Source organism: Nerophis lumbriciformis, linkage group LG01, assembly GCF_033978685.3.
Source record: "Nerophis lumbriciformis linkage group LG01, RoL_Nlum_v2.1, whole genome shotgun sequence".
NCBI lineage: Eukaryota > Metazoa > Chordata > Actinopteri > Syngnathiformes > Syngnathidae > Nerophis > Nerophis lumbriciformis.
Window position 1 is genome coordinate 33,798,173 of NC_084548.2, and position 25,329 is coordinate 33,823,501.

The 25,329-nt window shown below is 39.1% G+C and overlaps 2 protein-coding genes across 3 annotated transcripts; both read left to right on the forward strand.

Moving 5' to 3' along the window:
- Positions 1-605: 605 nt before the first annotated feature.
- On the forward strand, positions 606-10,471 carry LOC133619154 (rho-related GTP-binding protein RhoA-C-like). The gene is made up of 5 exons (XM_061980071.1): positions 606-728; positions 3,011-3,166; positions 8,536-8,656; positions 8,747-8,877; positions 8,956-10,471. Exons 2-5 carry the CDS (start codon positions 3,011-3,013, stop codon positions 9,127-9,129), a joined length of 582 nt encoding a protein of 193 aa, XP_061836055.1. The 5' UTR covers positions 606-728; the 3' UTR covers positions 9,130-10,471.
- A 161-nt stretch (positions 10,472-10,632) lies between these two features.
- Positions 10,633-25,125, forward strand: rbm10 (RNA binding motif protein 10). Of its 2 annotated transcripts, none has more exons than XM_061980012.2 (24): positions 10,633-10,817; positions 11,226-11,283; positions 11,356-11,534; positions 11,613-11,719; positions 11,798-11,962; positions 12,056-12,125; positions 13,323-13,396; positions 14,053-14,139; positions 14,212-14,272; positions 14,344-14,508; positions 17,143-17,303; positions 17,388-17,485; positions 17,609-17,696; positions 20,415-20,592; positions 20,693-20,793; positions 20,877-20,958; positions 21,049-21,140; positions 21,233-21,424; positions 21,586-21,732; positions 23,764-23,817; positions 23,924-24,118; positions 24,238-24,282; positions 24,402-24,457; positions 24,581-25,124. In XM_061980012.2, exons 2-24 carry the CDS (start codon positions 11,267-11,269, stop codon positions 24,669-24,671), a joined length of 2,505 nt encoding a protein of 834 aa, XP_061835996.1. In that variant the 5' UTR covers positions 10,633-10,817; positions 11,226-11,266; the 3' UTR covers positions 24,672-25,124. The 2 variants fall into 2 exon arrangements, with proteins under 2 accessions (XP_061835996.1, XP_061836005.1); XM_061980021.1 differs by lacking the exon at positions 10,633-10,817 and adding an exon at positions 10,948-11,124 and having other exon boundaries at positions 24,581-25,125.
- Positions 25,126-25,329: the final 204 nt, after the last annotated feature.

The following is a 25,329-nucleotide window of genomic DNA, read 5'->3' on the forward strand; positions in this document are numbered from 1 at the left end:
TTCATTCTCAGGACTGGACTGTGCACCTTACCTCCTTTTGCACTATCTTTCTTTTCTTACTATGTTTTGCATATTTGTAGACTGTCGCACTGATACTGGAGTTGCTTTTAATCTCATTGTACCTGTGTATAGTGACAATAAGAGGCATACTATTCTATTAAGTGTCTTGTTCCTCATCAAAATAGTAGAAACTTTGATGTTATATGGTTTATTTGTTTTAGACATACTTAACAATTTACATTGATAGATATCACATGATAACATTACACTGTTCAAAACTCTGGCTTCCTCCCACCTCCAAAGACATGCACCTGGGGATAGGTTGATTGGCAACACTAAATTGGCCCTAGTGTGTGAATGTGAGTGTGAATGTTGTCTGTCTATCCGTGTTGGCCCTGCGATGAGGTGGCGACTTGTCCAGGGTGTACCTCGCCTTCCGCCCGAATGCAGCTGAGATAGGCTTTAGCACCCCCTGCGACCCCAAAAGGGACAAGCGGTAGAAAATGGATGGATGTTCAAAATGCCCCAAGTTTTAAAGGACAAACGTATTCAGCTGGCACTATAGATACCATTGTCTACAGCGAAGCACATGCATTAGAAATAAACACTGACAAAAAAAGTCAGTAACGTTGCTGTAAGGGCGTACAGATGCGCATGCGCTTGAGTGGTGGGCGGAGTTTGTCACTCGTTCAGGAAGAGGCCAAAGGCGGACATAGAAACATCGAGCGGTAACTCTCTTTTCAGCGACACCTTTGTAACTTTAGAGAGGTTTTGTGTTGACCACTTGAATATAAATCTGATGGAGTGTTTTATATGTGTGTGTTGTTAGAATGTAGACGTTGAATGACAGTTATGCCAACCAAGGAAAAACACCATTAGCCTCCCTTGCTAACGTTAGCTGGGCTGGCAGGCCCAGGCTACAGTACACTTCTAAGATCCCGGTGTCGCAAGGAAATGATCGCGGGCTCTACGTTTAGCCCTTTAATGAAGCTATGAGGATTCAATTCAATTAAATCGTTCGTTTGAAACCTACCAGCACGCAAACTCTTGTGTTGAAGTAGTAATTATTAGAGTTGTTAATCTACGCCTCTACGGTTTTAGTGACCCCTCTCTCTCTTACTAACAGTCGTCAACAAAACAGCTGGTTTTTGGTTATAAGTAGGACCATTGCTGAATGTACGGCCTTATCGGGATTGAAACACATTTTGACTTTGAAGCCATAATGTTATTATAGGGCGTTAAGTTTGTCTGGTGCACTAATCATGGTCAAAAGCGCCACAGATTATTGTTACCTTTGCCACCTCTACAGTACATTCAGTTTCCGTCATTTTTCATCACTGTCTTTTGTGCTCATCGATACCGCTGACACTAGATGTTGATGCTCCATAATCGATTCTCAAAAGTCAAATTGTGCCGGGCCATTTAGATTTTTTATTTATTTAAAAAAAAAAGCTCAAAACTGATATTGTGTCAATTTTGTATAAAGTTAAAGTACCAATGATTGTCACACACACACACTAGGTGTGGCGAGATTATTCTCTGCATTTGACCCATCACCCTTGATCACCCCCTGGGAGGTGAGGGGAGCAGTGGGCAGCAGCGGTGGCCGCGCCCGGGAATCATTTTTGGTGATTTAACCCCCAATTCCAACCCTTGATGCTGAGTGCCAAGCAGGGAGGTAATGGGTCCCATTTTTATAGTCTTTGGTATGACTCGGCCGGGATTTGAACTCACAACCTACCGATCTCAGGGCGGACACTCTAACCACTAGGCCACTGAGTAGGTATAATTGGTGACTAAGTATGTTATTAATAATTATCAGTTAGAGCATTTCAGCTTTATCTTATTACATACCAACTATTTTTTTGCTTCTTTTTTTTAAACATTTTTACAGTTGCATTTTCCCATGTAAGAATAGAATAATGATATTAATGATACAATTGTGTAACTGATCATTATTAATGTTTAGTTAAACATTTAACAATGTTTTTTATGGTTGTAATTTTTCGAAAATAATTTAAAAGTTATTTTTATTGTATTTTTTAATTAACTAACTAAACTTTTCTTGATAGTTTAAGTTTATTTTATTGCTATTTTGAGAGTTTCTAATATTTTAGATAAGGAGTGTCTTAAACTTTTTCCACCAAGGGTGGCAAACTGAAAAGTCGAGTATGCAGGGGCCATTTTGATATTTTCTTTATTTTGAAAAATGCTAAAAACTGATATATGTTTGAATACAAAAATGTGTGTTATAGTAGACTAAGTATATTATTATTATTAGTTTAAAATGTTCCGCTTTTTGTCATTACATTCAAATTTTTTGCACTTTTTTTTCGTAAATTTTTACTGTTGTTCTTTTAGATATGTTATTTGAAAATACACAACTATTTTTAAATTTTTAGCAAACACTTTTAAGTATTTTTGCACAAAGTAACAGTATTGGATCGGTATCGCCGATACCTACCTGAATTTTACTTGGTATCAGATCGGAAAGAAAGTCAGCGGTATTGCACATCAGCATGTAATCAGGTCCAGTAATTGAATTTATGCTTTTACACCAATAATAATATTGACAGTGTCAGGATGGTTTTGAGTAAACATGTCTTGAAATATTTAGTTTATAAAAACAAAATAAAGACACAATAATTTATATTCTGTTAAGTGATATTTAAATGATCATAATTTAATCATATTTTATAAATATATTTTCTTATGTGCTTATTCCATTGATTTAAGATTATCGTGTGTGTGGCAAAGTGCTGTACGGATGCAGACACTGGCGGGCAGCACGGGTAAACGGCCTGTTGATCTGCATCTGCATGTACAAACTTTGAAAGACCCCTTATCTATTTGGTCACGACAGTAAACCACTAAAGCAGTACAAACAGCATGTAGGCGCAAAAGAGGATTGAAACTGGAAAAACACTACGCACAATTTAAGCAATTTATTGTTTAAGAGAATGGAAAGTATTGCTATGCATCTAAACTTGACTTAAATTGTTGTCTGTAGATGGCTGCAATTAGGAAAAAGTTGGTCATCGTGGGAGATGGTGCGTGTGGGAAGACTTGTCTGCTCATCGTCTTCAGTAAGGACCAGTTTCCAGAGGTTTACGTCCCCACTGTGTTCGAGAACTATGTGGCAGACATTGAAGTTGATGGCAAACAGGTGAGACATAAAACACCTGGTTGTGTCTGGTAAAGGTTTTTTGTACAGACTTGTTTCCCTGTGCTGGTTAGAGAATATGGTGTTCCAAGTCATTTAATGTTGCTAACACATTTCAAATTCAAAGCATGGAGAGCTCCAAATATGCATGTTGTACATGATTTTTCTGCTAATTTTACTGTTTATTTAAATTAATATACTCACTGCTAGGCATGGGCCAGTATGAGATTCTGACGGTATGATAACTTTTGGCAGAAATAGCATTGTTTTACGGTATGGTATTATAATTAAAGATTATAAAATGTGTTATTTTGAAATATATTTACGAAAAATAGGAGAAAAGTAACAGTCATTTAAACAATTTAATAGAACATGATGATAGTGAAGCATATGATAACAAAAAGTAACTGAATTCTTTGTAAATGAATAAAGTGCAGTTCTTAATAGAGATGTGATGGTCACGACCAAGTCAAGTCTTTTGAAAGGCTCAGTGAACGATGTGAACTGCTTTGCATTTGCGAGCGTTTTTTTTTTTTTTTTTTCAATAATTGCCTACGTTGCGTGTGTGCCACCTGACTGGAATAGAAAACGAGTCAGAGTCAAAGAACATTTTGATTTACTTTTCTGTCTCATTGCTCTAATGTGAAGTTGTTTAAGCCTACAGCTACCAGTAGGGCTAGGCGATATATACAGGACTGTCTCAGAAAATTTGAATATTGTGATAAAGTTCTTTATTTTCTGTAAAGCAATTAAAAAAACAAAAATGTCATACATTCTGGATTCATTACACATCAACTGAAATATTGCAAGCCTTTTATTATTTTAATATTGCTGATTATGGCATACAGCGTAAGAAAACTCAAAAATCCTATCTCAAAAAATTTGAATATTTCCTCAGACCAAGTAAAAAATAAAGATTTATAACAGCAAAACAAAATGAAACATTTGAAACTGTCAATTAATGCACTCAGTACTTGGTTGGGAATCCTTTTGCACGGATTACTGCATCAATGCGGCGTGGCCTGGAGGCAATCAGCCTGTGGCATTGCTGAGGTGTTATGGATGCCCAGGATGCTTCAATGGCGGCCTTTAGCTCATTTGCATTATTGGGTCTGGTGTCTTTCAGCTTCTTCTTCACAATACCCCACAAATTCTCTATGGGGTTCAGGTCAGGGGAGTTGGCAGGCCAATCGAGGACAGTAATGCCATGGTCAGTACACCAGTTACTGGTGGTTTTGGCACTGTGGAACGGTGCCAGAGAATGCTGGAAAATTAAATCATCATTTCCATAGAGCTTTTCAACAGATGGAAGCATGTAGTGCTCTAAAATCTCTAGAAGCGTCTGACTTGGGCTATGGAAAAGAAGCACTGGACAGTTGCAGAGTGGTCCAGAGTCCTGTTTTCAGACGAAAGCAAGTTTTGTATTTCATTTGGAAGTCAAGGCGCTAGAGTCTGGAGGAAGGCTGGAGAGGAGCAAAATCCAAGTTGCTTGAAATCCAGTGTGAAGTTTCCACAGTCAGCAATGGTTTGGGGAGCCATGTCAGCTGCTGGTGTTGGTCCACTGTGTTTCATCAAGTCCAGAGTCAATGCAGCTGTGTACCAAGAGATTTTAGAGCACTACATACTTCCATCTGTTGAAAAGCTCTATGGAAATGATGATTTCATTTCCTCGCATGATCTGGCACCTGCCCACAGTGCCAAAACCACCAGTAACTGGTGTACTGACCATGGCATTACTGTCCTCGATTGGCCTGCCAACTCCCCTGACCTGAACCCCATAGATAATCTGTGGGGTATTGTGAAGAAGAAGCTGAAAGACACCAGACCCAATAATGCAAATGAGCTAAAGGCCGCTATTGAAGCATCCTGGGCATCCATAACACCTCAGCAATGCAACAGGCTGATTGCCTCCATGCCACGCCGCATTGATGCAGTAATCCGTGCAAAAGGATTCCCAACAAAGTACTGAGTGCATTAATTGACATTGCTGTTATAAATCTTTTTTTTTTAACTTGGTCTGAGGAAATATTCAAATTTTTTTAGATAGGATTTTTGAGTTTTCTTAAGCTGTATGCCATAATCAGCAATATTAAAATAATTAAAGGCTTGCAATGGTGTGTAGTGAATCCAGAATGTATGACTTTTTTTTTTTTTAAATTGCATTACAGAAAATAAAGAACTTTATCACAATATTCAAATTTTCTGAGACTGTCCTGTATATACATTTATATCGCAATAGACACGCAATATAAACTAAAAAATGTTGTCGATAAAACGTTCAATATATATTTTGTGTCGAAAGAAACCGGAGTTGCGAAGCGAGGTTGGTTGCATGAGCACTCGCTCTCTGTTAACCAAGCAATGCAAGAAGGGATTACTGATCAGTGGGCGTGACACGCTAACAGCCAATCAGGTAACAGCATCAATTATCAAATTTGGTTGCTTTGTCTTGTTGTCTCGCAGTTAATTATTTTCATGGAGTGAGAAAAGAAACTAAAAATCAGTGCTGCAGAGAGCAAAGAAAAAGAGCACAGCCGTAACATCCTGGCACTAAACCGGCAAAAAATAGTTCCTCTCAGATTTCTCTCTGTTAACATTTTCACATTTTGCACTATTTTGTTACACTTTATTTAGCATTTCTTACATATTCCTTTTTTGCACCTTGATTTTAGGAGGTTATAAATTGGCCCTAGTGTGTAAATGTGAGTGTGAATATTGTCTGTCTATCTGTGTTGGCCCTGTGATGAGGTGGCGACTTGTCCAAGGTGTACCCCGCCTTCCGCCCGAATGCAGCTGAGATAGGCTCCAGCACCCCCGCGACCCCAAAAGGGACAAGCGGTAGCAAATGGATGGATGGATGGATTGTTAAGTGTTCAATGTGATTTTGGAATTTTGTTTACATTGATTGTGTTTTCCATAGTTGAGTTGGCTTTTCCTTTCCTTTCTGCCTTGATAGCTGATGGGATTAAAATAAAGGAAGATTACATTTAAATAAAAATGGTTATATTTAATGTATTTTTCTTGTGGTCCTTTTTTTCAATATATCATTAAAAATATCAGTAATTATCAATATCTACCGATATAAATTTCTTACATGGTGATACAGTTTTCAGCCATATCACCCAGGTAGGTTAGTACATATTCGTATTTACATTTTATTCTTACCGATGTGTGTATTTTGTCTGTATTATTAAAGTGTTCCTGTGCTTCAAAGTTTTTTAGGTGAGGGAACATTTTTAAATGGTGACATCACTGTCAAAGCACGGAGATGTGGCACCACCTTATGGAATGTTTACAATGAAAACGCGACACAAATAAAAATATATTTGTGTGAATTCATATTTTTCTGATTTACATTTTTATTTATAACTGCTACCAGTGTTTGTTTCCTTGATTTAAAAACTGTGAAGAAAAAGAAGAACTACTGTATAATATAACAAGCCAGTGTTTTTAACAGCTTTTTGAAAGAACATCTTTTCAAGATTCTGCTCTTTTCAAAGAGCCATAAATCTAATCTTTAGCTAGGAATGGAGTCTATTGTTGCTAAACCTGCAAGTCAAGTCTCAACAGTATAAATAATTTCTCTAAAAAATTTTAATAAACACAATCACTACGTGGTTTAGGAAGATCATAAAAAATAAAAAAAGACTCATCCAAGGAGTGTTGCACCAAATTTTTGCAGACTGACAATTGTTGACCAAAAATGTCACCAAAGTTGCATTTTCGACTTTTGGCTGAAATACTTTAAAAACAACAACACTGCTGTTACTAAATGTTGTGATGACATAAGCAGGACGCACGCTGTCCTGAGTGGAGGCAATATGTCTGCGGTAGGCTTTGTCCAGTTACTGGTTTTAAAGTATACCCTGGTATTAAAAAGTGATGGTTTCAAAACTACTCAAATTTCCTTCATACCGTCCGAACGGTAAAAGTGAAAGTTAGAAATCTTTAATGTGGTGTGTGGCTGATGGGCCAATATCAGGTCCCCTACAGCTCTTCTAAGCTCTGTAGGCTGTATGACAAATGAAGGAGGCTAGGCCCCTCAGTTTTTCCCTCCGTTTAAAATGACTAAATCGGCTGTTTGGGCATGCTTTACCTTTCCTCAAAAATACAGACTGCCAAGGTGGAGAAAGTTGGTCCAATATGCTAAATGTGTTTGTGGACAAGTTAGCATGTGTGTCACTAATGCTACATGTAACAGGTAGTTTGTGTGAAGGCAGATTTAAAGGGGTCCTATTATGCAAAACCAACTTTTATTACCTACTGGTACCTCCTGTTGTGTATTTGGGATCTGCTTAAGTCCTGAACATTTGAAATCAAATTGTGGAGGCATTGCGGAAATATTTATAAAATAATATTACCTTCCTTCCTACTTCCGCCAAGCGAGCTGTTTGGAATTTGCTCCTTTTGTGACGTTTTTGCCTTGTGTGACGTCAGCGGATTATCCATGTAGGGTAAAAATGTACCCAGAGTGCCAAGTGCGTCCGCGCTGTAGTCAATAAGGTCTTTTTTTGTCCTCTATCCTCTTGTTGTGGGGCATACTGGGTCGTGCATGCACATGCATCCTCCCCTGTTGCCATTTCTAATACAAAGTAGTGTATAGTTCTCACTTATATCTGTCAGTAGACTCGACATGGAATCGTTAAAACTACAACAAAGTGGGCGGGAAGAAGGCGCAGTCGAAGCGAAGGCACGCAAATAAGACGTCCACAAATCGGCGCATTCTAAAGACACGGCAGCTTGAATACGGTCTGTAAAACATGATGTATGGAACATGTTGACCAAATAACCACCATTACATATTACGTAGACCACAAGGAAGTGTGTTAAATGTTGAAAAAAAAAATCATAATATGACCCTTTAAACTTTACCTGAGTTTAGCATATAGCAATGGTTGATGCACTATCATGCACTATAATGTTGCCTTTTCTTGCTGCCACTGTCCACACTCTGCAAGCACATTTAGCATGTTGGTCAATCTTTATTGTATAAGCCGTGGCTGTCAGGCTGTACTTTTTACGGTATGTGAAGCATTCCCAGACAGCCAATTTAGTCATTTGTAACGGAGGGAAAAGTTCAGCAGACTTGCCTCCATCATCCATCATACAGTCTGCAGATCTGTGTGTATTGAGAGGTGCCGTGATGAAAAATGTTAGTGGTTTTGAAACCATCACTTTTTCATACAGCAGTATACCTTTTAAAACCGGTAACCGGCCCATGCCTACTCACTGCATTTAGTTTTGTTGCATCCACAACTTTTCTACCAGAATTAGTTTATCTTTGCTCTTTCTATGACATTGATTATATGTTCCTGCTTCATAATTTTTCAGATACTAAAAGTACACCCTTCAATGCTCTCCCTCTTTTTCAGGTAGAACTTGCACTTTGGGATACAGCGGGTCAGGAAGACTACGACAGATTGAGGCCTCTCTCCTATCCTGACACAGATGTTATTCTCATGTGTTTCTCAGTAGACAGCCCCGACAGTTTAGGTACATTTTCAGCAACATTCACACGATGAGTCAGTTTGATTGCAACATTAATGCAGCTTATGGTGTTAATGACTGCTCAATTCAATGCAGAGAACATTCCAGAAAAGTGGACGCCTGAAGTGAAACACTTCTGTCCAAATGTTCCAATCATCCTGGTGGGTAATAAAAAAGATCTGCGTAACGATGAGCACACCAGACGGGAGCTTGCCAAAATGAAACAGGTTAGGCATTTATTTACAGTATTATGTTTTTTTTTTAATGGTCAATATTTAGACCCGTTTTGTTGAAATGTTTTACAGGAGCCAGTAAGATATGACGATGGCAAAGAAATGTCAAGCCGCATCAATGCCCAAGGCTACCAGGAATGCTCTGCCAAAACCAAAGATGGTGTACGGGAAGTCTTTGAAATGGCAACTCGAGCAGCGTTGCAGGCCAAAAAACGTAGCAAGAAGTCCTCCTGCCTTCTGCTATAGGCTGTGGGAGAACAGGAAGCTGCCCTCCAGACCTTATGGAGAGTTTGCATAGAGAATTTGATGTTGAGAGTTGGGAAGGGGCCAAAAAATGTATGGACACTCAATTTGTGATCACCCATTGCACATCAGCAAACTCAAACAGATCGGACACCATTTAAAAGGCTTTGAAACGTTGACCCCCAAGTCTGTTTATACCATTTAACTTGGGTCCAATAAGAACTTTGTAACGGTCAGATGGGAAGGTGGTAGATTTAAATACATTAATTTGGTGGTTCAAAAATGTTCTAAAATGGGAATGAAGACAAGAGAAAGGTCCATAGGATATGGAGACAACTCACAGGTAAATAAGTGATAAATACAATATTATAATCTTCTGAATTAAGACGATATCTAAGGGTTTTTCTAATTACACAGTATCGCCTACATGTAGTGCCTTTAGAGCAGTAATTGGACTGAGTAAGATGAGAAGAATGAGTTCATAACTTCGATGAGGTGTTGTTTGTAGTGTCCTTTTTTTAACACTGCCTCTATTTTTGGCTTGTCTCCATCAAGCTTTTGTTCTGACTCAGGCACTATGCAGGGAGATGCCTCAATCAAATTGTATGAGATATTTTCCCATACTGATAACTATAGAGTGTATGAGTGCAGCCACATGGTGCTTTGTTTTCGCCAGTGCAGGTCTGCATGCAATGAATGTGTGTACATTCTATGGGTGTCTATTAACATTTGTGTCTTATGTACGGTGTGCATGTAAAGCCGTTCTGTGACACTGACCTAAACCCTTTGAATCCATGCCAAAGTTACAACCCTGATAGCCATATTGTTTGGCTTAGACTGGTATTGGACTTAACAGCCGCTCAGTGATACAAAAACCTCCACTTTATGGAAGACCATATAGGTAGAGGCATAATCAGGTTAATTATCCTGTGACCTTTAGGACCTTGTATGATTGTTTAAATCAGTTGTTAAAATCACAAGTGGTGTAGTTGATCAATTTGAACATTATTTCTACCGGTAGTAGACAGTAGGTTTGTTACTATAAAGTTCATAATGTACTGTATGTCTCACGAGGCCTTGTAAGGCCATTTTAATGTGCATTACATGTCTGCCTTTGACTTATCTTTTCAGCATTCTTAATCATTGTATTATAACTTTATAATGTGGAGTATACTTTTATTTGTTTGAACTCTTAATTATGCTATTACATGATTAACTGATTCATGTAACCATTATGTCATGTAATTCATTGGAGGCTCGGATGCCTGATGTTTTTTTCTTTGTCCTTGGGATTTCTGGGTTTGTTTGTCTCCCCCCTCCCTCAAATAAAGCTGGTGTTAAGGTATTCTGTTGACGCAGACATGTTGATTAATTCACTTTGCCAATATGTTTGAATTGGGAACTTATCAGACCATGTTTGCATCTGGAACTATGAACATGGAAATACCAGCAACCCTTCTGAGCCTCATGCTTGCGCGTCGGTGATGGGCAGGCAGCTCAGCCTCTTTCATTCGTCCAATCATCGTCGACTTCAAGTGAGCTGCTGTCCAATCAGACCAGCGCTTTTCCACTGCACCCGCCCACTGGAATGTTACCCTACCGAGGCCATTTTATTGTGTTTGCTCGAAATAAACACATTTATTCTGTTTTGGCGACAGTGCTTGAACTTTTGTCGGCTGCATCAAACGCTGGTAAGTGTTCCCGTCATCATATATGTCTGTTGTAATGTCAGCTACGACGATTGACAACCGCTGTGAATAACTTGCTAGCATTGCTCAGGCGAGCTAGCTTGTCGGCTAACGTGACCGCCACACGTCATTGTTAAAGACGCTCTTGGAGGTGTTAGATGGGTCTTTTGTGTTCTTCATAGAGATACAAGTCTGCACCCTTATAATGTCACATTATGTATCGTGTATTATTATTGGACGTAGTTAAGCAGAGGACGTGGTTAAAAGTTCCCCAAGTGTTGAGTACCTAATTGCAGTATAAAAGGAAGCGGTAAGTCACCTGAGTGCGCACCTTAGTTAAACTGTTCTTTCACCACAATGTCTGTTATACACCTTTGAGGAATTGGTTGAAAACTGGTGTCGTACCTTCAGGTTATTTATGCTGGGACTTAGAATAGCGTCGGTGGATCAGTATGGACCCTGAGGGAAGGTGAGTTATGTTTTGAGAGATCTCCTCAGATCTGTCATACGAGTGTTTCAAAGCATCATCTGTCTTCAACAGAGGTGGGCGAGGCGATCGCATGGGTCGATATTACAACAGCCATTATGACCACCACTTTCGGGACATGGACTACCGGGGTTATGGCCAAGACGAGGAGGATGCAGAAGCAGAATATCATACCAGAATAGATGAGGGCAGACCCTATATTCACAATGAAGCACCTCTGGATATCCTACCAGGTCAGCCAGTATCCCCAGAAGGAATGAGAGAGGGGAAACATATTTGAGGCTTTGCTGACAACCCTTACCCACATTTAGGAAGTAGAGAAGGCAACTGGAGTTGTGGTGGTACCCGTGTACAGATGGATCACAACATCCGGCACCAAGAGGAGCACAGATTCTCCTATGTAACAGGGATGAGGAAGGTAAGCCAATACTAGAGTTGCGACTTTTAACAGCCTACTTTTTTTTGTCTTACATGTTGTCGATCTTTATATATGCAGGCGTTTGCAGTTCAGCCAGAGGAGCACGGTTGTAGCTCTGACCTAAATATGTCTCAAGAGGAGTTGGAGCAAAGGGACCAGGATTACCGTGCTGATTTGGACTGTCAGAAGCCCAGCAACATCATAATGCTTCGCTTGCTCCCACCTAATGCCACCGCGAATGAGGTTTGTGAATGTCGTATGTTGCCATTTTTGTTTTCTGCTCCATTCGGATGTTACGCACAGTAGTGTTGATGGTTAATAGAAATATGTCCGCAGATCAGAGCAATACTTCAGGAGCAGCGAATCCAACCTAAGGAGGTTCGGCTCATGAGGAATAAATCATCAGGTGAGAACTTGTCTATTGCCCCTTTTTGATTTTCACACTCATCCTATGCCATTCATTAAATCCTAATTAATTATTTTAGTATTAAGTATTAATTTGCCTATTCTTCCTTCACTCTTTTATAGCAGTAAAAATGTGTTGGCTTACCAAACATTTCATTAGACGACCTTCCTAATTTAATCAAATCCAAATTAAAAGATTGGTCTTACATTTTGTATTTATAAAGACAATAATGATGCCATATCTCAGTTGTTTGGTGGATGATTGTGGGTGGAATAATAATCATTCACATTAGTAAGAAATTAAAATAACTGAAAGGTGGCAAGAGACGCTCAGGTAATCTTAGGGAGTCCATTGGACAGCAAAGTGAACGGCTACTGCAGAAGGAACGTAATCAACGTACTGTAGTTTGTTCTAAAGCAATCATGAAGTGCATATTCTAACTTTTTTTGGGGGGGGCATGTCTTCATTATCACACTGTGAATGCATACAAGACAATAAAACATCCAGACACAACAGAGGACTGTGTCACCGTTTTGTAAAAGTAAAGCTTACAAAGAGCAATAAGTTGTAGTTTTTATCTTTATGACTTATTTTCCTTCTTCACTCATCTCTCAAACATTAATTTGCCCTATTTGTGTGACTGAGTACATCAACAAAGCTCACAAACTTTCTTGATCACCCAATAATAAAGTAGCTGATGGTAAGTGGGACCGTTGTGCTAAACTGTTATCTGACTCAGCCACACTCACAGGCATCCACACTGCTCTTTTCCTCGCTTATTTGTATTTTGGATAAATTACACATAATTAATCACTTAATGTATTACGCTAGCTTGACCACTAAAAATCTGCATTACTTAACCTCTCAGTATGTGGATGTTGTTAGTTAATAAACTATCGAATGAAAACTCGTGTTGCATGTGAGTCAGCCTTAAATTGAGGAGTGAGTAGGAGTTTCTCTCTTTCTCTCTCCTTTTCTTGACCGCACTGAGAAACCTTGCATCTTCCTTACTGTGCAGTCTTAAAACTGTCTCTCCTTGCTGTCAAGCTTCTTCATTCCAAGGGAGAGCGGTTATTTATTTTTATGAGTGCTGATACAGGGTCTCTCTCTCCTCTGTACATAAAGCACTAACCCCTCACTGCGTTGTTGTTATGTTGTTGTTGTTATTCGGTAACCATGGCGCTGGGCGGTGTCCAGGTCAGAGCCGAGGATTCGCCTTCGTCGAGTTTAATCTCATACAGGAGGCCACCTGCTGGATGGAGACCAACCAGGTCACTCTCCCTAACACACATTACACACACACGTATACCTATATGAAATGGGCAAGACAAATGTACTGTCACATCACTACTGCTTCATATGAAAATATAGCATGCTATTTGATCAAGAAGAATATTTTTTGCAACCAATTACATATCTTAACACTTTACTGTTACAAAAATCTAAAAGTGGGTGAGTTACACTTGCAAAACATATGTTATTGGTTCCAACACTACTTTTGAGTACTATGTTCTTACTTTCTCTCCTAAATTTAAAATAATATATGTGGAATGGGATTGTATCTATACCAAAATACTTCTTCATCTTGATCACCTACCAATATTACATGGTCAAGACATACCTTTTGTGTAAAAGAAGAAGAAGGTGTAAGGGAGAGGTGATGTCTACATTACTGTGAGGAGATTTCCCCTTTAAGGGGGGGGCACAGTGAAATAAAATACAAAGGACATCAACTCAAAATCTTTCCTAAAGCTGAAGGTTCCTATTCTTGTTTGTCCTCTGTCTTTCAGACTCAATCCGAGTTTCTTTCTCTCTCTCGTCCCCCAAATTCAATCTCATTTCGGAGATGAGGTCTTACTCTGTGTGTGGCCTAATAATCGCTTATAGTCATCCACTTTTCCCCTCCCCCTCTCTACTTATTTTTTAGGGTTTGCTGTTCATTCTGGGACATCGAGTGTCAATGCACTACAGCAACCCTAAACCACGCGGCAATGAGGACTGGCTTTGCAACAAGGTTGTACTCGGATACAATAGTACACGTTTGTGTCTGATTTTTCTGTTAACAATAAGTCCTGTATTATTTCAGTGTGGTGTACAAAACTTTAAGAGGAGGGAAAGGTGCTTTAAGTGCAGTGCACCCAAATCGGGTAAAGATGAACATGTCTGTGTTGTTTCCCCGTGCAAAATAGCACATGGGAATTTATGTATTCTTTCACAGAAGCTGAGCTGAAGTTGCCACAGTCGCAAAAAGATTTTGCTCATAGTCTTAAGAAAGAGGAAGCCCAAGGCTTGCTGCCCCTTCCAGCACCCTTTGACTGCTCTGGTCTTTCTGTCCACCCTGGCCAAGTTACACAGCATGCTGATGGTGCACTTGCCAATGACAGTAAGTTATATGGCTTACAGCAAAGACAACTGTTTAAAATCAAGTTGTGTTTTATACTTAATGATATCAGTAGACAGCCAAGAGGAGCAGACCAGCTATCTCATCTATTAAACTGTGGAATTATTACTAAAAGTCTACATACGGCAGAAACCCCAAATCTGCATGTGTACAAACATTTTCAGACTTCTAAAACCCTGCACACTTTATAGATGTGACCTGGCAGAGACATGTCATGCCCTCTCCACGCCTCAAATGCACCATATAAGGTCATTGCAAAGTGACTTACATATGCATTGTGCATATTTGAGGACCCTTGTTTTGCGTTGTTCTCTCATTATACAATAAAGAAGAAGCAGTATTTCACGGAGATGAGTGTGGATGCACAAAAACATCTTATTTGAAGGACACCGTCAAGAGCATAATAGATCAAATAAACATAAAGATATTACTTGGTAAATTGCAATGATATAGCTAAGTTAAATGTTGCTCCCCAGTGACATTTACAACCTCCTTTTTGCATGTCTGCAAACAGTTTGTGAACAGCAGAGAGTTAGGAGGCTGGCCAACAGCCTGTACAGGGATGCCTACAAACAAAAGTTTGAACAAAACCAAATTCAAGTTGTTCGGAAACCGTGAAGTACAAATAAATGTAAAACTGGCAATTGATAACAGAAATTGAAAGAACATTTTTGGGTGTGGTATTGGCTCACAAGCTGTGCTGGAAAGCTCACATCAAATATCTGACTAGTATAATAATGAAAGGTATTGTAATCCTCAGAAAAATAAAACACATCTTAAACCATAAAACCTTGCACACTCTATATATTGTACACTATTATTGCCATATCTTAATTACTGTGTGTAAGTCGAGGGTAACACAAAGGCACGTTACAAGAGTTATCCACATTGCAAAAAAGATAATTGAGAATAATAAACAATGTTGGCTAACGAGAACACACAAATGTACACTTTATAAAGTCGCAAATAATGAAGTTTATGGATCTGTAATTTATAAAGCAAGAAATAATCTAATGCCACTAAATATCCAAAACATTTTCAAAACAGGGAAAATATAATTTGAGGAGTAAAATGAATCCAAGACAGCCATGTGTTAATTCAACTCTTAAAAGTATATCAGTTTGTGGGGTGACTCTTTGGAATCCGTTGCATTAGGAAATCAAACCAAGCAATGACAACATTCAATTTAAAAAGAAATGCAAAAAAAGATTCTTCATTTACAACAAAGAGGAAGAAACATAAAATATCTTAAGAATATATTTTATACGTAGAAACTACATTTCATGTTTGTTTTATTTGTATTTTGAATATTCATGAATGTAATTTATATATATATATATATATATATATATATATATTAATTATATACTATGATATAATATACCGTATATATTAATTATATATACTAAATACATTTTGTTAAATAAGGTCGTCATGAATTCTGTTGTTGATAAAAAATCTGACTATTATATCTGAGTGATAGGGTAGAACATTATAGGCTTTTGCTTCTTCCTACTCCTTTTCAGACATAAACCATGTTATTTTCTGTATTTTATTTACCTTGTTGAAATTTTATAGATGGGGAGTATTTTTGTTGTTGAGATCGAAATACAAGATAAAGAAGAGAAAGTCTATCAATTCGTGACTACACAAATGACCCAAGAAGACTGCAAAACTGAGCGTTCAGAGGCATCCAAAGTTGCGTGCAAACTCATACCCAAATGCATGAACCTTTGATTTGATGCTTTGGCATTGTTTACCACGAGTATCTAACATTATAACAATATTAATAAGTAAGAAAAAAGGAAAATCATTGTAGGTCTCCTTTAACATGATGACAATATTACCAGTATTTAAATTATCATTAGAAAGTAGTTGTAGGTCTAAGTTTGTGAATTACAAGAAAACAAAGTGGAGCACTGCAGCACTTGAGGACATGCATGTATTTTGTCTGTGTCATAACTTGTCACCAAACCATATAATTGATTTGATAACTTGATTATTCAAATTATTAATGATCAAAGCAGGATCCCATACATAGTCGTACGTAATTGTTTCCTTTCTGCAACCATAACAATGAATCAATTTACACTCCTTAATCATATGTTGACGAGCACATATAATATAGGCTATTAGCAAATTAACAAATTATATCAGTCAGTGTAATGCAAAATAGTAAGACTTTCTACAAATGTTTTTTTAAAATATGACAGGATAATTAATGCAATGATTGATTAAACATCTAAAAATAAAACAGTTAATCAATAAATGCAAGACACTAGTGTTTTTATTTTTGATAAACTTCCATTGGATAGGACCATAATGTATATTTCACATCACCACTTAACATCTGTGTTTCCTGCCTGCATGTCTCCAAAAAGTGCGTATGCCAGGTACAAAGTTAGCGGACTGGTGCGCACATTCTCACGTCAATTTGTGTTTTTATAAATCATATATTTGGCTTGGAAAACAACGTATGCACTTTTTTAACTCTGTTTTGTGCATTGGGAAGGTTTATTGATGTGGTGCCTGATATTAGCTCATTTTTATCTGAAAATATAACTAAAGTATTTATTTGTACAATGACTAAAACAATATTTTCCTCCTCAACACCAGCTCTAATACTGAGAAATCTTGGACCCCACACATCAGTGGAAGCCATTCTCTCTTCTTTATCGTCATTTGCCACGCTGTCACCCTCAAACATTCGCCTCATCAAGGACAAGCAAACACATCTCAACAGGGGCTTTGCTTTTCTGCAGCTGGCCACAATTGTGGTAAGAAACATCATAGGTAGAAATGAACCTATCACCCATTCGACTGGACACGCTGTCACTCACTTCACTGTAATTTGTCCTTAGGAGGCTTCCCAGCTGCTCCAGATCTTGCAGGCCCTTCAACCGCCTCTCTCTATTGATGGGAAGGTTACTGTGGTGGAGTTTGCCAAAGGTTCTAAACGGTAGGGCCTGTGGTGCTTGCAATACAAGCAATGTGGCAAATATGTTTAAGTAAATCATTCTCTAACAGAAAGACCGTTATCTATATTTTCCATCATAATTGTGTCTTCCCCCTCTCTTCTCAGAGATGTCTTTTTGACAGATGGCAATAAATTGAGTGCTGCCACAGTGGCTAGCACAGCGATTGCTGCAGCACAATGGGCTGTCACACAGGTAATTTAAAGCAGACCTGCCAGCATTACAACATACATTTCAGACAATGTACACACAAATGCAGGCATTTTTTTTTAAACAAATTTTCTTTGGCTTTGTTAACACATACGTTGGTTCATGAAAACATACTTTTTCAAAAACTCTGCTTGCAGTAAAGACAATACTCATTACTTACTTCATAAAAAAAACTGTACTTTTTTGGAATTTTTGCCTATCATCCACAAGAACACACATATATTTCCTATTTCTGTGCCTTCTAGATAATGAAAACCTGCTGGCACGAGGTGGTTTATAATGCAGTTAGTGGAAATTAATATTTTCTGCCTATAAAGCCCTCAAAAAAACCATCAAACATTTTATATAACCATGTAGTAACAGGCCCATACATGATGCGTGTAATATAATATTTTTGTAATTACCGTAACTTCTTTCCTGGACACATGGATTTCACGCATAGCAATAAAAGCTCCTTTCGTCAACAACAGCATAATGAACATGTTCTGTGTTTGCTACCACTCATTATGGCAGACTTTGAGAGCTGTTGTCGAAAATTACTTTGAACCAAAAATTATCCAGATATGGGAAAACACTAAGCCATTCTTATAGTGTTATGTAGCACTAGTGTAAAGCATGTCTTCAACAAATAAAAGCATAACAAAACAGTCACTTTGAATTCCCACTCTCCTTGGAATGCTGACTGATGGTCTGGTTGTATCTTTCAGCCCAAGATATGTGATTTTCTTTGAGCTGGTAAATTCAGAATAGTCCTCAGGGAAGAAATGCTTCAAGCCAACAAGCATCTTGCTGAGTTTTTCTAGCAATGTCGTCGGTTCTATGAGCTCGTATCCACTGCTTCAGTCGGTCCTGATTTTTAATGTGTGCCGTGTGAAGTTAAAAAAAATTACCAACTGCTCTGCTTATTGCCACCACCTTCAACTATACATGTGCGAGGCATGATTTATATAACTTAGCTTTAACTTTTACAAACCCAAAGGTGATGCAGCATCTCCACTAGAAAAGTTCATTTTCAGTAGTGGCCTGTGGTGCTGTGAGCAAGACGCTGTGTCATTACGCCAGAAAAGTAATTCCTCTGTGTTTGCTCTTACAATAACAATGTTGTTATAGCTTAATTAATATGTAGGTCAGGGCATGTAAATTGAGCATTGTTGGTGGTTTTTGGATCTTTATTAAGAGGACTTTATAGGCAAAATAGGTGAAACCCTAATTACCTGCTTTTCACTAACTAGAACGCACAGAAATGGGGAAGACTTGTGTTTTTATCTCACTTAAGAATTGGACAAAATGATGGATGATGGGCAAAATTCCAAAGAATTGTTAAGTTTTTCTTCAAAGGGGAACTGCACTTTTTAAAAATTATTTTGCCTATTGTTCAATCATTATGAGAGACAAGAACACATATTTATAACTTGTTTGCATACCAAAGATCATAAAATGCTCTTAAGATGGGGGTGTTATCTTTGAAGCCCTCTAATAATATCCTAAAACCTCCATAATGTTGTATATACATGCAGTAGGTATGTATATAATGTAGTAAGACAAGTTCATAACAATATGTATTATTGTACAATATTTACCATATTTTAGTCATTTTAAGCATTACCGGAACTCATTTTCCTGGGCGCATTGATTTCACTGCTCTGAGCAGTGGACTTCCTACATCCGTCAACAAAGGCGAGTGTTCCTACTTCTAGGAACAAACTTGTGTTAACTATCTTTTGGACAAGTGAGGATTTACAACTTATATTTTTGAAGCTGAATATACAGATGATGAACTGATGGACGCTGAGTAAGCACAAAGCGAGGCTGAAACATTGCAGTAGACGGAAGCTGAGAGAGTTGGGGCCGTCATGACTCAGTGGCGTAAATGTAAAGCCTGCTAAGCTGCATTATGCCGACAGAAGTTTGCTTCTGCTGCACTGCATGGAAAACAATGTTTTTCATCGATGGACGCTTCTTGTATCTGGCAAGGAGGAAACTGCTCAAAGAAACTGCATCACAAAGAAAGATGAACTGTTTGTGCTAACAGTGATATAATCTTTTTCCACCTACTGTACCCAAAATTAACTGGAAAAAATGTCCCGGGCCTGCTGGACCAAACAGACAACTGTCCATCGAGTGAGAATACATGCAGTACATCATGCTTGATAGTACAACTACTGTACATACAGTGTTGAGCTAGCTGTGTACAAACAACACATGAAATGTAGGCCAATACTTTGCAGATACTGTAATATGAGTGTTCATATTTTTCAATCAGTACAGATTGGTGTCCTGTTGCATTGTGTTGTGTATTACAAACTCAAAAGCCATTCAGCTGCTGAAAGCCAGCTTACTTCTTACTAATGCTGTAGCACTGTGACTGTCTCTGTGAGCAAGGCGATGTGCTACAACGCTTAACAGTTTCTCCGTGTTCGCTCTTCCAATAACAAGTGTTATTATACAGGTTACTGAACATAAATGAAGTATTGTCATTTAGAGGCAGAATTAAATGCTCCCATTAGCTGCATTGCTAGCTGCATCTTACGCATTTTTTATTTTTTAAATGAAAAAAACATGTGTTCTTGTTTCTCATACAAATTATGAACAATAGGCAAATTAAAAGAAAAAAGTTCAGTTCCCCTAAAAAGTATCTAAAAGCTGTTGGATATACATCACGTTGTATTGTCATCTGTTTGTGCTTGTGTTTCTTGTTCTCAGGCTGCACAAAATGGTTCAGGTGGAGGCCAGAGCACAGAATATACTGAGCTGTATCCCCAGCGAGCAGCTGTAAAATACAGTCAGGGCAGAAATGATTACTCTGTGCCAAATGGCCTTTCTACATTGGCCTGTCCAGGAACACCCATAATGGGGGGTTCTACAGGACAAACTACTCCAGGTTGATATCACATGTTGAGAAATTTCCCATGTGGTCTGTGATTGTGTTCATTTGACTTTAACATATTCTTTAAATGTGTTTGCATAAACCGCAACTGCAGTTATTCCATCATTGACACCTGGTGTAGCTCTTGTGCAGCAGCTTCCTCAAAATGCTCCAGCTGCTGTCGTCAAAACCGCTTCTGCCAAAACAGCCAGCCAGGTATCATTTGCTTATCTGTCGTTGCCTGTGGTATTGCATTGCTTCAGCTTTATCTTTACAGTATATGATTTGTGTATTTCTAGGCTGAAATAGTTGGAAAACCAATATCAGCTGGCTGCAGCCAGCCTGCAACACCAGGCACTGAACATGAGCTCCAGCAATATCGTAAGGCTTCTGCGCAAGTCTGAACTAGATAAAGTAAGCTTTCTGTTTGTCTGCAGGCATGTTGACGTATCCGAATTTGTTGTACTGTAGCTTTACCAGATGTATCTACATACCAATATGATGAAAGTTCTGGCTACTATTACGACCCACTGACGGGACTCTATTATGATCCAAACTCACAGGTACAGACTGGTAAATACAAATATATCTGAGCCAGAAGTTAATACCGTGCTTTTTTGGCCTGTTAATAACTGTTTATTCCTCTTTTTTGCAGTACTATTACAACCCCCACACTCAGCATTTTATGTACTGGGAGGGAGAGAAGCACACATACGTTCCTGCACCTTCTGGCCAGTCGAACACAGAAGGTGCTCCCACTGGTGATTGTGCAGCCCCAGACTCCATGTTGGCTAACCATGGGAGCAAGGAGAAAAAAGATAAACCCAAGAGTAAAACTGCTCAACAGGTACCTTATCACCTAATTACTATTAGAATTAAAATTATTGCTGCCTTTGCTTTTTTTGGATTTCACTTCGATGTCAATACATTGTCTGAACAATACACATGATTAATGGCTCACAAAAGGTTTGATGGCATGCAACCACTGTGTTGGTCTTGTGTTAATAGATTGCCAAAGATATGGAGCGATGGGCCAAGACTCTCAATAGACACAAGGAGAACATGCGTTCTGTGTCCTCTTCCCCTGCAGCTGGATCCACAGATCGCAGAGAATCTGCCAGTGCTGATGCAGGCTATGCTGTTCTGGAGAAAAAGGTGTGACATAATTACGTGTACAATAACTCCCATGCTTAAACAGAGCCTTTAAAATTGGGGTCATGGCTGAGTAAAGCTAATAAGGCATATAGTAGATTTATTGAATATGAGCAAGGAATTAATGTGAGGCTTGCAAACGAGCCGGGGCTTTTGAACGGCTCTTTCAAGTAAACGATGAGAACCGATTGTTGTAATTTGTTCCCTTGAGAGCCGTTGTTAATGCAAATTGCCCAAGCTGCCCTCTCAGAATCAGAAACAAAAGCTTAATTGGCTTTAATTATTGAAGGAGTAATGACATCACCAAGTTAGTCGTCTCAGAATGCTCTATTCATGTGAAAGCTGTCATGCGCAAGCACACACAAGCAGGTAGTTAACTTAAGGGAGGAGTTTAATAAGCACATGAAATTACTGGAGCCTTTTAGCCGCTGTAGAATTACAAAGAGATATTAGCAACTGGAAGAAAACAAAATGAACAAAAGTCAAAGGAAACGTAGCATTTGAATACACTTCCGTGAGGGGAGGGGTGATGACAAGCAAGGTAAAGCGTTGACGTCACTGTCCCAGAATGGGGAAATGCACCATCTTGTGGAATGTTTGCAATGGAAACAAAAGCCAAATTAGATTATTGTCAATATTTCAAATTAATTCTCACCAATTGCTTGTATTCCGACACATGACTTTCTCCCGGATGTGAAAACCAGTGGTGGTTAATGAAGCTAAGATGGCTGTTGTACAGCAAGCAGTGGAGTACAAAAGAAGCTTAAATCTTTGAGCAAAAAATCGATCTATGAAAAGAAATGACTCCCTATATTGTATCAAAAAAAGATTTGTCAAGTGATATCAAGGATTATACGTCGGTTGCGTTCTCAGACATATCGAACAGTTGTGCTCCAGCCGCCATTCTACACGACAAAACAAATGAAAACCTGGAAAAGCATGGAGGTCTACAACTCCCTCTGTCCTTGAACCGCATTGTCCTATATGGCCAATCCACCAAGATGCACGTCCCTCTCAGCAGCCTCTTGGTGCAATTTAAACTCACCCGCGCCAGAGAGGAGTTAATGTACAGGGACTATGCAGATGTCAAGGTGGCCTCAACAGAAATTGCTGTTAAGACCGGGCGGCAGAAAGTGGCAGGCACAAGAAGCCGTTAGCAGAGTGGAGGAAGGACTAAGGCACAAGACTTTGGTGGGTACTGTGGAAATGGGAACGGCAGGCCTTGGTAACTGTCCTAAACCACGATACATTCAACTGGTCCAAGACGAGATCCGAGCAGAGGTGGAAGAAGAACGTTGCAGCAAGATGTTCAGCATGTCCTAGCAAGGGGCGTGGGCAAGGTGGGAGCATGCGGAACCTCGCAAACTTACTTGAGCAGAGCTCTTGAAAGCTGAACCTCTGCGCACAAAGTTCCTCATTTAATCTGTGTTCGATGTTGTCCCAAGCCCAGTCAACCTCCACACCTGGTGCCGAGCAGACACTCTGGGGTGCAATCTGTGCCAGAGGAGGGGCTCCTTGGACAACATCCTGAGCTGTTGCCCAAAGGCTCTAGGGAAGGGGCGGTATGGCTGGCGCCACGACCAAGTTTTGAAATCTTTGGCAGATTCCATCTGTAGAGCAATACACAACAGCCAGTTCCAGATGGCCTCGAAGCAGTCGATTGCCTTCATCAAAGCAGGGCAAAAGGCAAACCTCCAGCTCAACTCATCAGGGGGGCTCCTCTCCACTGCTCCTGACTGGCAGCTCCGAGTTGACCTGGGAAGGCAACTCAAGTTCCTGGCCAACATCGCTACCACGTCACGCCGCCCAGGCATGGTGTTAACATCGGAGTAAACCAAGCAATTGGTGCTACAAGAGCTGACTGTCCCCTGGGAGGACCAGATTGGCGAAACCAATGAGCACACATACATACAGAGGGATATACTGTGTAAAATACATTAGAAAGTTGGCACCCTCTAGTCATCTGTGTAAATGTTGCAAACAGCCCCTTTAACTACTTTTCTTTTTTAAATGAAAGTTTTTCTTGACCGACAGGGGGCGCTTTTGGAAAGGCCTCAAATGTTTCTGGACCAGCTCAGACAAACCGAAGTAAGATTCGATTTTGTATAGAAGACCGCAAATATAATTTGATATTTTATGCATGTAATATCGCATAGCATTACCTCCATGTGTGACTGAGACTTTTTTTACGTAGTCTTCCCCTACTCAGCACTTGGGTCTTGTCCCAGCCTACAGTGGAGAAAGTGATAGTGAAGAAGAAGGAGCCGAGAAAGATGAGAAGGAAGGGAGACTGACTGACTGGGTGAAAATGGCCTGTCTGCTTTGTAGAAGACAGTTTCCGAGCAAAGAGGCCCTTATTCGGCACCAGCAGCTCTCTGAACTACATAAGGTTTGTTTAGTTTTACGCCACAACGAGACCTAACTAAACTAATTGCAAGTATAAAATTGGGTGTCTTTAAGTCGCATGCATCATTTAAACTTACTGCTTTTTATCTTTTTTATCTGCAGCAAAATATGGAGCATAGAAGAATGCAGGAAGCTGCCGACAAAGAGGTTAGTTGAACAATATCAAGAGACAACATTGTTTCTACTAATATATCAGATAGGGAGAGTGTGAGAGAGCGAAAAAGATTGATTAATTTTGATTTTGTATTCTCACTTTTTTTAATCAGAGACATACAGATGGACTGGAACCTCCTGACTTCAAGAAGAGGAGGTTAAACTCAATGTAAGCAGATTGCAGGTTATCATTAGGCTCTTTTTGCAAATATTTTTTCCATGAACCTTTTCTTTTTTTGATGGGACCACGACTGTATGCAACTGCATTTAAATCTTCTCCTTTTCTCTTTAGTGATGCAATCTCAGGATCAAGTCTCGGTGCTAGAATGCTTCAAGGTGGTGTAAAAAGGGAGCTTTTGTTGCGCAAAATGCAAATGGAGTAGACGGTGGTCCTGCAATCTTGCGTTCCAGGCAGGACAAAAGACTATCCACTTCTCTATTAATATCACATGTGAATAAAACCTTTAGTTTAACTACACCAGCCCTTGCAGCAGTGGGGGTGAGGGGCATGGTTTTGCACAGAATGCACCTTTTTGCTTTCTTCCTGAATGATGCCATTCTTAAGTTCTTGCTTTAGAGCTTGTTTGACAAACAAGCTTTATTAATGGAATTTAGTGTTGTGTCAAGAAATGTATGTATAGATTTCCACTTCATTTAAACACATTTTCTAACAGTCTATGCACCATGAATTTTTTTTTTTAATGTAATGCTTTACACTTTGTCATTCAGTGAATGACCGCAAGTGTACTGTGTACAATGCTAACTGTATACATTCTTGAATGAGCTCTTCTTTTTTCCTCACTATAGAGATTAAAACTCTTGTATGTGGATGAAAAGTGTGTAATTTTACAGGTATGAATTTGAAGTGTTAGGCTTCTCGAGAAGATTTGTATTTGCTCCCTATGTTCTGTAAATGGCTATTAATAGAATTCAATAGTTAACTAAAGATAACAGACATGAAAGAATTGTTGAATTCAATTTGTGATCATGTCCAAATGTAACTGATCATAAATTGTGAAGAGACATGAAATAATTGTGAAC

What these genes read in the sequence shown, in the direction of transcription:
- LOC133619154 (XM_061980071.1), top strand. Translation starts at nt 3,011, where the DNA reads ATGGCTGCAATTAGGAAAAAGTTGGTCATCGTGGGAGATGGTGCGTGT. An exon ending in TTGAAGTTGATGGCAAACAG is followed by an intron (nt 3,167 to 8,535) that starts GTGAGACATAAA and finishes CCTCTTTTTCAG; the next exon opens with GTAGAACTTGCACTTTGGGA. An exon ending in AGACAGCCCCGACAGTTTAG is followed by an intron (nt 8,657 to 8,746) that starts GTACATTTTCAG and finishes AATTCAATGCAG; the next exon opens with AGAACATTCCAGAAAAGTGG.
- rbm10 (XM_061980012.2), top strand. An exon ending in ATGTAACAGGGATGAGGAAG is followed by an intron (nt 11,720 to 11,797) that starts GTAAGCCAATAC and finishes TTATATATGCAG; the next exon opens with GCGTTTGCAGTTCAGCCAGA. An exon ending in AGGACTGGCTTTGCAACAAG is followed by an intron (nt 14,140 to 14,211) that starts GTTGTACTCGGA and finishes GTATTATTTCAG; the next exon opens with TGTGGTGTACAAAACTTTAA.